The following is a 13,169-nucleotide window of genomic DNA, read 5'->3' on the forward strand; positions in this document are numbered from 1 at the left end:
AACACATCTACTCATCATTCCCTTTTCGCACCTAATGGTGCATAGGGCACTGCATTGGTACATCAATCGCAGCGCATCTTGATCATTTTTGTTGCACGAAAGTAAGATGATCAGTCTTACGCTTCAGATACCAGTCCAGGGACTATGTAATATTCTAATGTAAAAACACCCTTTTAAAATCTTTCATATCACCCATGTCGGGAATTGGACCGGAGACCTCTAGCTTGGAAGGCAAACGCGCTGCCTATTACACCACGAGGCCGACAACATATCTACTACTACATTACGATCCAGGCTTTTCTCCACTCGATTTTATTTTTCAGGATTTTTATCCGAGAGTAGCCACCGAGCTGAAAACACGTCCCCAGTATTTTGAACTCGATTGAAGGCGAACAGAATGAGGTGTTGAAAATGCTCACTTTCGTTTGCTTTACATTCCATTTGGAAGGCTTGTGATCAAATAAAATAATTTATACAACGTAAAAACAAACAATATCTTTTAGATCAGAAAAAATTATTTCAAATGGTGTATAAACCTTTACCATTTTGTTTTACTTTTTATGCTCATTTTTAAATTTGGAAAAAACGGACACGACTTATGTTAACACCTAATATATCTATTTAAAAAGGTCTACATCTTAGAAATGTTATTTTCCACTGTTCCAATATATCTACTCACCGAAAACAATCAGATTAAGAGACTTAACATAAAATTCTTATGCAACAATTTTACATAAATTATCTTTCTGGATTAACTCTGGTTTTTATAACAATGAAGTCCTTTTTTAAATAACCGAGAATGACATCTGTACTAACACCATCTGTTGCCTAAAACCCGAACTTACAAAAACAAGATGGACGTCATAATAGTATACAGGAATTTTCATAGTGTCATAATCCAATAAACATGATTTTTAGCTTTGCGAATTGTGCACAGAGACATTTAGTGATTTATTTTAATCAAACAATATTTAAATCTTTGAAAAATATACGGTTACGTCTTCTTTAGAAGATATGCGTGGAAGAGAAGTTTAATGAATATATATGTCTCGCAGATGCCTAGATACTGTGCGAAACAGACAACTGCACGTCGGACTGATTTTTCCTTACTAAAATCGAAAGTCGACGTTTCGCAGATTTGGTTGCTTTTTTTAAGAAAGTTAATCAGAATCCCATTTTTTCTTTCTAATAAAAATATTTGTCAATCGAAGCTAAACTTGCAGTGCACAACGGAGTTTTAGTCCCAAAACTTATGTATGGAAGTGAAACATGGAACTGGCAGAGGAAGGATGAAAGCCGAGTGAACGCGGTTGAAATGCGATCTCTTAAACGAATGTGTGGGAAATCAATGTATGACAGGGTTACGAATGATGAAATCAGGCGAGAGTGTAAATCTGAGTCAAGTATAATTGATAAGATTAAGAAAGGGTCTCTGAGATGGTTTGGTCACGTAGAACGAATTAACGACGAAAGAATGGTAAAACAAGTATATATGGTGAAAATGAACGGCAACGTGAGATGAGGACGACCAAGGAAGACGTGGCATGATCAGATAAACTAAAATCTTAAGTCTGGTCATGTCAAAAGCAGACAGAACCAAAGGGCATTATCTGACAAGATGTATGAATGTGGAAGAAGCTAGGAATGTATGCCAGGATAGACGTGTGTGGTGGTCCATTCTCTCTGCCTACCCCTACGGGGAAATGGCGGGATGGTAGTAGTAGTAGCAGTAGCCATTTTTTCTATCAGTAATTTTTCTTGTCCTTGTCTTAGCTCCCGTAAGAAACAATTTATCAAAAAAACAAAATAATAGAGACACGCCAATGGTAAATATCTATAGCGTGTCAAAAAATCAACGCTGTAGTGCTGTAATCCAGGGAGAAAATACGAGAGTATGTTTGTATGGAGAAAAGTCACCCACGTTTCCTCTTCAACTGTGAAATTAAGGTGATTCTAAACGAAAATATAAAATTAATTATCCACAGATGGCGCTTTTATAATTTTTTATTAAAAATTCCATTTTTACATTTATTTTCAATGGAAATTTTGCAAAACTTGGTTTGTGGAAACTTTATAATTTATGTCCTTTTCACAAAATGCCGTACAAAACAAAAAATTATTCATCTTATTTTTTGTTATTATAATCAATATAGTGTAAAGTTTCCGCAAACCAAGTTTTGTAAAATTTCCATAGAAAATAAACGTAAAAATGGAATTTTTAATAAAAAATTATAAAAGCGCCATCTGTGGATGATTAGTTACATATTTTCATTTAGAATCACCTTAAATATAATACCAGGTTATTTCAGAGACGATTTTAATGGTACCTTTGAACAATGTCGGATATACATTTTGATCAATTTTTACTTATTGCAATAAAAAGTTACATGGTATACAATAATTTATTTGATTGAAAATCATGTTATTTAGTTTCTAGGCTTATATTTTCGGTAGTAATAACTTTGTCCATGCAACAGCAACAGTGTTGGTAAAACTAACTTTGAACTGCTCTACTCAAAAGAAGTCATTTTGCAGAGCCGACATTTTTAATAGGGACCATCCATTTGTTTGGTTGATCATTGTAAGAAGATATACAGAAGTAGCAAAGCTTTTATTGTACGGACTGGTGAAAGTTAGCGCAGTCGATATAAAGCTCTATGAAATGTAATAAGACCAGGAGCTCAATCACAGATGGCTATCGACATGCTAAAAAACGTGCTAAGTATTTGAGCAATCACCACGAACAATCATGAACACGCTGAAGTAAAAGCGGTCGCGTTGCAAAACGCCATAGATAAGTTCCTGTGCGAGATTCAACCAATCCTCTTGAACTGACCGAAGTTGAATTTCGTTTTGCAACGCGACCGCTTTAACTTCAGCGTGTTCATGATTGTTCGTGGTGATCGCTCAAATACTTAGCACGTTTTTTAGCATGTCGATAGCCATCTGTGATTGAGCTCCAGTTGGAGGCATGCAATCTTCCTATCCTTAATCCGGCTTAAAGCTTTCCGAGTTATCTTACAAGCCTTAACCTAAACTTGTGTTTTGGAACTTTTTTAAAAATACGTTTCTAAGTCTCTTATCTGATTACCTAGTTCCTAGTTTTATAATTGTTTTTATGTGTTTTTAATTTTATTTTGTATTAAATTAGTGATTTTGTAAATTTTAACGGCAAGATTTCACGGTAGAAGAGAAATGTGTCGACGTTTTTAATTTTAGTCCTTTGATATTACAAAATTTGGCTGCCATTTTCTAGTTTTTTTAAACCTGCAAACCATCAATGTTGAGTGTGACTTGTAGTTTGTACAATATGGGGTTACGCGGGGCAAGTCGTGTTCATTATTCTGTCACAATGGGTTAATAAGGTTCCGTTAATTGCTTTATTTGATCAACCAATCTTGGAAGAGACTCAACTCTGGACAATGCTGAAACTATAGATAAATCTAAGAAATTACGGTGGCGACAATAGGGATATATCACGTACTACGAATACCGATAAAAATATACGAAATGGAATTAGAATAATTAATTGTATTTTCAAAATCAATATTGTGGAGAAATGTTTTCATATATAACTAAACAAAAAAAAAATATGTCACTAGAAAAACGCAACAGTTGTGACGTCAATATTTGTGATGTCAATATTTGTGACGATGTTCCATAAAAATTTGAATGGTTAGGAACAAAGTTAAAAATAAACATGAATCGCGACGTATTAGGGGCCTGGCTTAAGCAATGACCATTTTGCGGGAAGTAAAAATTACAAATTTAAAAATACTTTTTATGCTACAAATAAGTAGCAAAAAATATTTTTTTTACTAGGCAGTATTTCATAGACCCTTTTTACTCAAAAAACGTGCTATTTCCCTATTGTATACTGGGTATGTAACGGGTGTCCCAAAATTCACGCAAGAAGTAATTTTGATAGAAAACGCAGATTTTTAATTGAAAATTGTTTTTTTTTCTGATTTCGTTGATGCAGCGCTCAATTTCTTTTAATTTAACATTAAAAAATTGAAACCTGATGTTGGTTGATCCCAGAATAATATATTATGGTGCGTCGTCACAAGATAACTCGTTTAGTCAACTGCTCGCTCTCTGTCAGGGCACCGAAATTATCTACGTACTGCGCAATTTTCATCCAATAAAATGGCCAAAGATTTGGCAGAAGGATTATCTCCGTGTAATACGAACTGTAGGTACAGTCCACGAAATGACTATAAACTGTCTTCAGCACCTCATTTATATTACGAATAAGAAGATTCAAATAGTTATCGCTAAGACATCTCTTCTACTGTTAAATTTAGTCGTAACGAATGGAGATTTGAACAAATTTACCGCTTTTTATAATAGTTTTTATGAATGCTAAGTTATTTTTTAAAACACTTGATTATTTTTGTAACAAAGCTTCATCTAACTTTACTATGCACACAATACGAGCAAAATAATTTCTAACCCGTTGTTTTATTGGCAGCGATCTTGCCAGTGGAGGCTTCTTTGTGACTGCATTTATTGAATGAGTTTTATGGTGTGTTAATTAATGTCTCAACTAATACTGATGATCGACAGATAATCTCAACAGAGATTATGGGGAATATTGAAATCTAAGCATTTATTAATCCTACCGTTATAGTTTATTAATAATTTTTGAAGCGTTATTTATTTATTTAGTTGAAACCTTCAAAGAGGATGTTCGCTGCTTTTGAAATGAGGAAATTTCTGTTTATTTATTAAGCATAATTTATATAGCGCCATTTTTGGAAAATTGGGAAAAATCTCTTACACGCAGTAAAAATTAGAGCATTTTATTGTACAGCGAAATTTTTCAAAGTATATGGAAAAAAAAAACAAAAATGATATCTATAAAATGAAATACCTTGAACCAATTTTGTTGCGACTGAGAGGGAAAACATTTTAAAGAAGGGAATATAGAAGTTTAGGCATTTACAGGGCTTATGATCTGTCACTGTTTAATTGGCCATTTTACACACTGAGTAAACATTCACCGTTCTGCCTATGTTCGAACATTTACATTTCCTCAATTCTTCCATCTGTTGACTTCTGTGAAGTCGGCGTAAAATGAACACAAATATAATGGAAGATATGAGGTTAGGTTCCGTGTCAAAATTCTAAGAACAGTTTAATTGGAAAATTGTTTACAGACGTTTTTTCAGAGATTTGGTTCAGCCGGATGAATCTCACCCGCTTGCTTTCAGCTCCTTTACTTCACAAAAGTCAACAGATGGAAGAGTTGAGGAAATGTGGATGTTCAAACATGGGCAGAATGGTGAATGTTACACAGCGTGTAAAGTGGCCACTTAAACCAGCCAATGACAGGTCATAAGCCCTGTAAATGCCTAGACTTCCATATTCCCCTCTCAAAAATGTTTTCTCCCTGGGTTGAAATAAATTTAAAGTAAAAAAACTAGCCAGAACTGTCGCAAATTGAGGATGTAAAACAATTGTTGTTGAAACCGCAGTTGTAAAAAAATAGCAGATGTCGATAAATAGGTTAAGCTAATTATGTCACAGTTTTTTTGTTTATTTTTAATTTAATATTGAATACTTGCATGTTTGTTGTGAATTTGATGTTATTATTGTCATGTTCTTGAAGTGATACCTTTTTTCAGTTGTATTTCTACTAAAAATAATTGTATTTATGTTTTTGTGTTTTGTTGTACTATTATCTTTAAGTTAGGTTAGGTGCAGTAATTATAACCGTACAGTATTGATTATCTTAAATTTTAGATATATTGTTTAAAATAGTTTTTTGATGATTATTAATTTTTGTGACTATTATTGTGGTACATTTTGTGTCTTGCGTTAGCTTTTCTATTTAAAAAATCTTCTATCAAAACTTAATTTAAGATATATTTAAATAAGAATACTAAGGTTTCTCTACGTGAAAGTCTAAAAGAGTATTAATTGGTTTGAAACAAGTTATAAAAGTAAATTATTATCTTCATGGCTAAGGAATAAGTTATAAACGAAAGTCCTTGGCACACCTTCACTAATTTATTTGACTACGATTTGTCAATACAATTATCGTCACCCTCTAACAGGCATCTTTTAAACATTTTACTTTCCGCACGTAATGGGGAATTATGAAATATTCTAGCGTAAAAACACCCTTTTAAATAAATATTTCATGTCGGGAATCCGACCCGAGACGTCTTGCACGGTAGCAACCGCGCTGACCACTACACCACGAGGCCGACATCTTTAGACTACCGAGTTAAAAGCATTTATACAAAACAAAATATTATCTTAAGTACATTTTTTAAAAGTTCTATTCACATATTATGGGATGGTTGCTTTCTCCAAATTTAATGAAAATGATAGTAAAATATACACTATTTTGTTACACAGGTTAGGTCGCTTGTTTCAAACCAATTATGTTTACTCGTAACATTTATCTGGTGCCTCGTTTTAATGTGTTTTAAATATTTCCAGGCGCAAGAAAAAATGCGTACGGTACATGGAGGCACTGGCGGCAGCGTGCGGTGGCCGCGCCCCTGGTGAGGATCTCGACCACGACGGAGACAACGACGGCGACGGCGACGGGGGAAGTGACTCGGACGACTCTTCAGCGCGAGACCTCGACGGCTCCGTGAGCAGCCCCGCTCTGTCGGCCCTGTCGTCCCTGACGAGCCCGATCGCGCTGCTCCCGAGCCCGGCGAGCCTCGCGTCCCCGGCCGGGAGACCGCTGCCCTCGCCTCTTCCGATGGACCACCCGGACGTCAACAAATCGCCCACGCCGAACCTGATACCCCCCCCGCTGCCGCGCCTGCCGGTCGGGACGAACCCGCGCGACGCCAACAACCCCCTGAGCGTCAACAGACTCACGAGTCGATCGTGCGGCCTGAGCAACCTCAACCTCGCGAACCTATCGGCGCTGCGGTCGACGTCCCAGCCCCAACAGATCCTGCCTTTCCAGCCCGACTTTGCGAAGAGCCCGCCGTCTACTTCGAACGCCATCCTAGCCGACTACTCGCGTCCGATCACAAATTTCGGGCACGGTCATCACCATCTCCTGGGCGAGCCTCCGAGGAACGGGAGCATCCCGGCCAGCGGCGGCGGCAACGGGAACCCCGGCTCCTCCGCGAGTTCCTCCAACGGGCCCAGCAGCGGCAACAACAACCCTAATAATTCTAATAAGGTCATTTCCGTTTCATAGTCTTAGCTGTCAAGTCGATACGTGTTCTGTGATAATCAATCGCTCGTGTTACCCACTCAATGTGCTTATTAATTAATAAATAGATACGCGTTATATTTATCTAATTCATACTACGAATAAGCGCGAAATTTTATTTGTATATACTAAATAGTTACGTATGTACAAACGAAATTTATCGTAATTCATTCTCATTTTTACAAAGTTAGGTCTATATAGAATCACTCTTGCATGACATTTGTTATTATTTCAATTTCTTTAGTATTTTTACGCAATTCTTTCATATAGTCCTAAGCAATCGCAGAGCACATATTGACTTTTGACTTAGACATAAAAACAAAGTGAAAAAAGAAGGCCTTATCAATCTAGTATTGTTAAAATTATCGTGAGTGACATTGAACATTGTACAATTCCATGTTAACGGACAATCGAGTCTAAGATAAAACGCTTAAATAATTATAATTATAAATAAACAATTAGAATAATGAAAGGAGTGTTGATCGGCGTGATCCGAGAGGTTGCGATATTTTCTGTGTCATACAAAACGTCAAATTTGTAATTTTTCTGTAAATATATTTTTTAAATAGTTTTGTAAGTCTGTTGAACTGAGAGCTAATTATTTCAAGTGAACCTTTTGGATTCCATTTTTGGGAATGAGTTATGTATTGTAAGTTATGGAGTTATTCAGAGATGGGAGTTCGCACTTTATGTCCCGAGCAAACGTTGTATTCTCTTAGTCCCTACATAGACATTTGCGCAGCATTCCTTTAAAAGATGACCAGTCTGATGCCGCGGGCGCTAGTCCAGGGACTTTATCGGAATTCAAAACCACATATTCAATCAGTATCTCCCGGCCATCAAATCCAGGACGTGATTCCACTCGATTTCCTTTTGCAGGGCCCTGATTACAACAGGAAGTTCACAGAGTTATCTTCAATTGTCTACGAGGTAAAATCAAATTTTCTGTACGAAACTGTATATATTTTTATAATTTTTTTTCAAAAACATGTTGAATTACATGTTCTTGTTCTTAGAGGTAGGGATCAGCGCTATGCAAGCTCCTGACGTCACTGTGACATGTGAAGATCTATTGTGACAGGTCTATAAAGAGCCTGGCTACTGTGTGGAAGGCGAGAGCTTTCATTTTGCTAAATCTCCTCCTCCAAGCCCAGATTCATAAAGTATCGAGCTAATAGGTAGGGGGCGAGCTCTTTAATATCCTCAGGTTTAACCAGTGGTCCCCTGAGGATGAGGCTCCTTTTATGATGTAAAGCATCACATTCACATATAATGTGTAAAGGTGTTTCCACATCAGCCTACATTTAGAAGTTTGGGAAAGGTTAAGTCTAGCGCGGTGTTTGTTCAATCTGCGGTGCCCTGGGCGGGCTCTAGTGATAACCCTCACTCGATGAGGCTGAGCTTTATTAGGTCAAAAGCAAACCTTTGCGAATACCCTTTTCTCAGATCCTTCGCACGGTGCTGACCAGGTACTTTTTGCCGAAGGGATACGCTCTGCTTCCTGGCCCATGACCTGAGCTCGTTACGAGGAGCACATTCGGGCAACCCACAGTCAGGCCAGGGCCTATTGGGCTAATTACATGTTACCGATGATGATACTTCAAATTTTCATACAAAGATACACATTTTCGTACATGAAATTCAATTTTACTTTATAGACAGTCGAAAATATTTTAGATAACGGTTCATTGTAATCAGGGCTGAGGTTTGAAAAGAAAAAATGTATTTCTAACCCATGTATCGAAGGTTACACTTTTGTACTTATCGAAAGTGTTAAAGAAAACTTTAAACTGCTCTCATGGAAAGTTGAAGAAAATCACATACGCCGTTGTTTTACAATCATGACTAAATATTTACATTTTTGTTTAAAAAATCTAATTTATAGATATTGAAGATAATTCTGTAGAATCGGGTTGTGGTCCCGTGGCTAGTGTCTCGGACTCGAGGTTCAAAGGTCCGTGGTTCGAATCCCACTCTACCCCGACTTGATTCCCACTTTCTAATAGTGAGTTTTTTACAACTCTTTGAAAATGGCCTTTAAAATTAAATATTTGAGTAAATCATAGGAACGCAAATATTTCTTTTTCTTTAAAAAAAAAACTTTTCAAAGCAATCAGGGCCAGGATTCTTACCTGAGATTATCCGAGCAATGCCTGAAAATATTTCTCAACTTGTCTACTACACTTCTATTTAATAAATAAAATTTTGCGGTTCGCCAAAAACTGCACTACATAGAAAATTCTGGCTTAATAAAACAGTATAGAATCAACAGTGATATTGGAAACTTTCTGAATAAACTTACCGTTTACTTTTTTTTAGAAGCAGCGCCAGATCTAACTGAATCTAGCGCCTTGTCATTTACTGAAAAGGGGCGGAATATACACATTTGTAAATGAATACGAGCATGTGATTCTCCCCTCCCCTGTTAGCGAGTGTCCGGTTTTTCGTGCCAACTGAACTGTAGGTCCGGTCCGGCTTCGTTCAGAGGAAAATTGTGCAAATGCTTACAGTGGATGGCAGACTGGAGAATACAACCGTCAGATGTTGAATTTTCAACTGATTTTGCCATATCACGTCCTTTTTGGATGCCTAGTTTAATTAGAGTGCGAAGGACTCCCCTCTTAAGCGAAAACGTAATATTAATCAAAATTGAAAATCGAAAAAACGTGCAATAACGTCAGAAAGTTTTTTCATGTTTTAAATTGAAATTTACATATATTTGAAGGTTATGTTTTCACAAAAACATTCATAATTTTAATTGTAAATCTTCCTTTTTTATTATTTGTAAATATAATTTTAAACAGATCACTTTTTAAATCATGTTGTGTATTATTTTATTGTTTTTTTATACGATTTTTATATTGCGATGTAATTTTTTAATGTTTCAGATTTTCTTTGCACAAATTACTATTATGATTCAATGCGAAATTTGAATAAAATTTTTATCTCTTTGACATTCAATTCTAAATAGTTCAATCTGTTTATCTTTTAATGAATTTACGCATTAAAAACTATCATTTCTGTTAATTTTTGCATGAAATCAATTTGGATTATTTGATAACAAAGAACTTAAAATATTTAGAAGTTTTCTTGTCACAAATATTGTTTATACCTTGTTTTTTACTTCTGACTTGGAATATTTCCTGATTATACAAATGAATTAAATGTGTATTGACAATTATTTTTTGCTTGCCGTCGTTAAGAATTCTGCATTTTATTTTGTCAAATGTTATTCCCTTACTGTTATGTCAAAAAAATGGTAGAAAACAGCTAAAACTACAACCAATTTTAACGCTGGCTACACAAAATCACAAGTGTTTTACATAGAACATTTTACAGAAGGAAATATCATGTAAATCTAGGTATTTACAGGGATTACGACCTGTCATTAAAGTCACTTTACACACTGTAACAGTCACCATTCTAACTATGATTAAACTTCCACATTTCTATTAACTCAACTATCTGTTGACTTTTGTGAAGCTAAAGAGCTGAAACCTTTAAAGATGTGGGTGAGATTTAGCAGGTGAAATAATGAGGAACTTGAAATAAAAAATGTATTTTTAGGCGCGATTAGAGCATTAAATTTTACTGTGAAGTTTCTTGAAAATGTATGGATAAAATAATAAAAACAAATTACTTAGCATGACGTCACTAGTTCTTTCGAATCGACCAAAGAGAGTTTTGATGGATTCCCGGTTTACGGTAGGTCAACTAACCAATCTTGAAGAGAACTTGAGATGTCACTCGCGAAGTAATTTCGAAAATACAAAACTTAAAAAAATCGTAGCGCTGATTTTTGATGAGAATTTTTTTTTTGCTTAGTTAAATAGTCTATTAACAAATAAAATAATATAAAAATCTATTGAACTTTCTCATTCAGTCAAACGAATTTTACCCACATCTATATGGTCCATAGGGCACTGTTTTCATACAGCAATCGCTGTGTATCTCGGCCATAGATCAGTCTTGAATTATTGCGATGTAAAAACACTTTTTAAATAAACCCGAGAACATTAGCATATGTAAAATCGTTAAATAATTAAATTTACAGACCGGTTTCGGAACATAATAACACAACACTAAACTAAGGATTGTTAAAATGATCAAAACTTGCTCAAATATTGAATGTGGCAATGTGTTCAGAGTGTTAATTGTAATTTTAAAATTAACAGAATTTATGTTTCAAATAGTAATAATTACAATTTACGTTTAATTGAAATGATGCTGAAATCACTCATTACATTATTAATTTTGGGAATGATATTTGACGAATAAACTGCGTTCGAAAAATCTATACAAGTGCAAAATATTCTAAATTATAAACAGCTACCAAATTTTCTTGAGACATTATCAAACTTTTGTTATATTTTAGTGATTCTTAAAGGTCCCATTAAACTACCTTAATCATACCTTTCAGAACTACAGCAGATGTGTTTTATGTCATTTTGTCATACAATATTTTGAGTGTGTCTGAATGTTTGTAGAAAAAAGACTGGATTACACCCCCTAGGGAGTTATTAAGATTTACAAATTACAACAAAGATAGAGAACATTTTAGAGAAGAAAATAGGAATAATTAAGTAAGGGAAAGGAGATGTTTCTTCAGACGTGATTTAAACAGATCTATTTTGGGAACATCTTTGATAGCGGATGAGAGTTGATATTACAGTCGAGCGAGGAAGTGTGGATGGAAATCCAGAGGGTTCTTTGAGAATAAGAACGAAGACGTAAACTGTGAACTGATAACTGTTTAAGTGCACGCTTTACAACAAATATTAACAACAACAACAAATCAATCACGTCGTTTCTCCGTAGGGCTAGGCGGAGAGGATAAAATGCCATTTCACTGTGTCTTTGCATACAGACCTCGCTTCCTCTACATTCATACATCTTCTCATGCACGCATGCCAATTATTCCTACTGTTGACGTGTCCATCTTCAAGTATTTGTTGGATTTGATCGTGCCATGTCTTTCTCGGTCTTCCTCGATTTCTGCATTCGCAACATTCGCATCGTGGATCCTTTTAGCTATACTTTCGCTGCCCATTCGCTCTACATGTCCAAACCAACGCAGCATCTTTTTTTTGATTTTGTCGACAATGCTTGTCTCAGCCTTACATAGTGCTCGGATCTTGACATTTGTGCACCTATCATGCGTCGTTTTACGTCGTTTTTATTTAATGTCGGCACCAGAACTTCATTGATTCCCTGCCAAAAATGTTAAAATCTTATAAAAAGAATTGTAGGTGCTCTTTTGTTCAATTAGATAATTTTCAATCCAATTAAATTTATCAATTTATATATACATTACAAAATATTACATTTTAATTCATGCATATACAGTAAAGAAAAGTTTAAAAAAATAGATATATTTAAAAAAAAATAAGTACATGTTATATCTTGAGAAAATTTTAAAATAGAAAGTTTGCATCGAAAAACTTAATCAACGACGAAAGTAATACTGTTCAACATAGAGATAGCCCTTCCATCGGCAGGTTGGTCCCATTTATTGTCATGTGGAATGGTCTATGTTGGCGCTGTCTAATCGCCTGAATTTTCATACTTATACCAGTTAGTTTAATCAATCATTAAAGTTACACAGTGTCTAAAGTGTCCGCTTAACGCAGCCAATGACTGGCCATAAGTCCTGTAAATCCCTAGACTTCCATTTTTTTAATTGGTCTATATCTCTGTTGTAATATGATAATCTTAATAATTCCAAATCCAGTCCGTGTCTACAAAAATTCGTACAAACTAAAAACATTGTACTTTAGTCAGTTATTACTGAATGCCCATAAAATTAAGCTGGAATAAATTACAAGAATTTTTCATTCACGTTGGTTTTACAATGAGGAAGTTCAGTGCTATGGGAAATTGAATATAAAAAATGTTTTCTTACATGCGGTAAAAATTACAGCATTTAATTGTATGGCGAAGTCCCTCAAAGATGTATGAAAAAATAAATAAAAATTAA

At 35.2% G+C, this 13,169-nt stretch overlaps 1 protein-coding gene across 2 annotated transcripts in view; it reads left to right on the top strand.

Moving 5' to 3' along the window:
- Positions 1–7,524, top strand: part of pan (transcription factor pangolin) — a 61,721-nt gene extending 54,197 nt beyond the window's left edge. For both annotated transcript variants that reach the window (XM_088231288.1, XM_088231289.1), the window contains exon 8: positions 6,454–7,524. In XM_088231288.1, the coding sequence (XP_088087414.1) occupies positions 6,454–7,177 (724 nt within the window). In that variant the 3' untranslated portion in view covers positions 7,178–7,524. The remainder of the gene's footprint in view (positions 1–6,453) is intronic.
- Positions 7,525–13,169: the final 5,645 nt, after the last annotated feature.

The sequence above is a fragment of the Micrasema longulum genome, unplaced genomic scaffold (genome assembly GCF_059751315.1).
Source record: "Micrasema longulum isolate JH-2025_06_02 unplaced genomic scaffold, ASM5975131v1 h1tg000869l, whole genome shotgun sequence".
Taxonomy (NCBI): Eukaryota; Metazoa; Arthropoda; class Insecta; order Trichoptera; family Brachycentridae; genus Micrasema; species Micrasema longulum.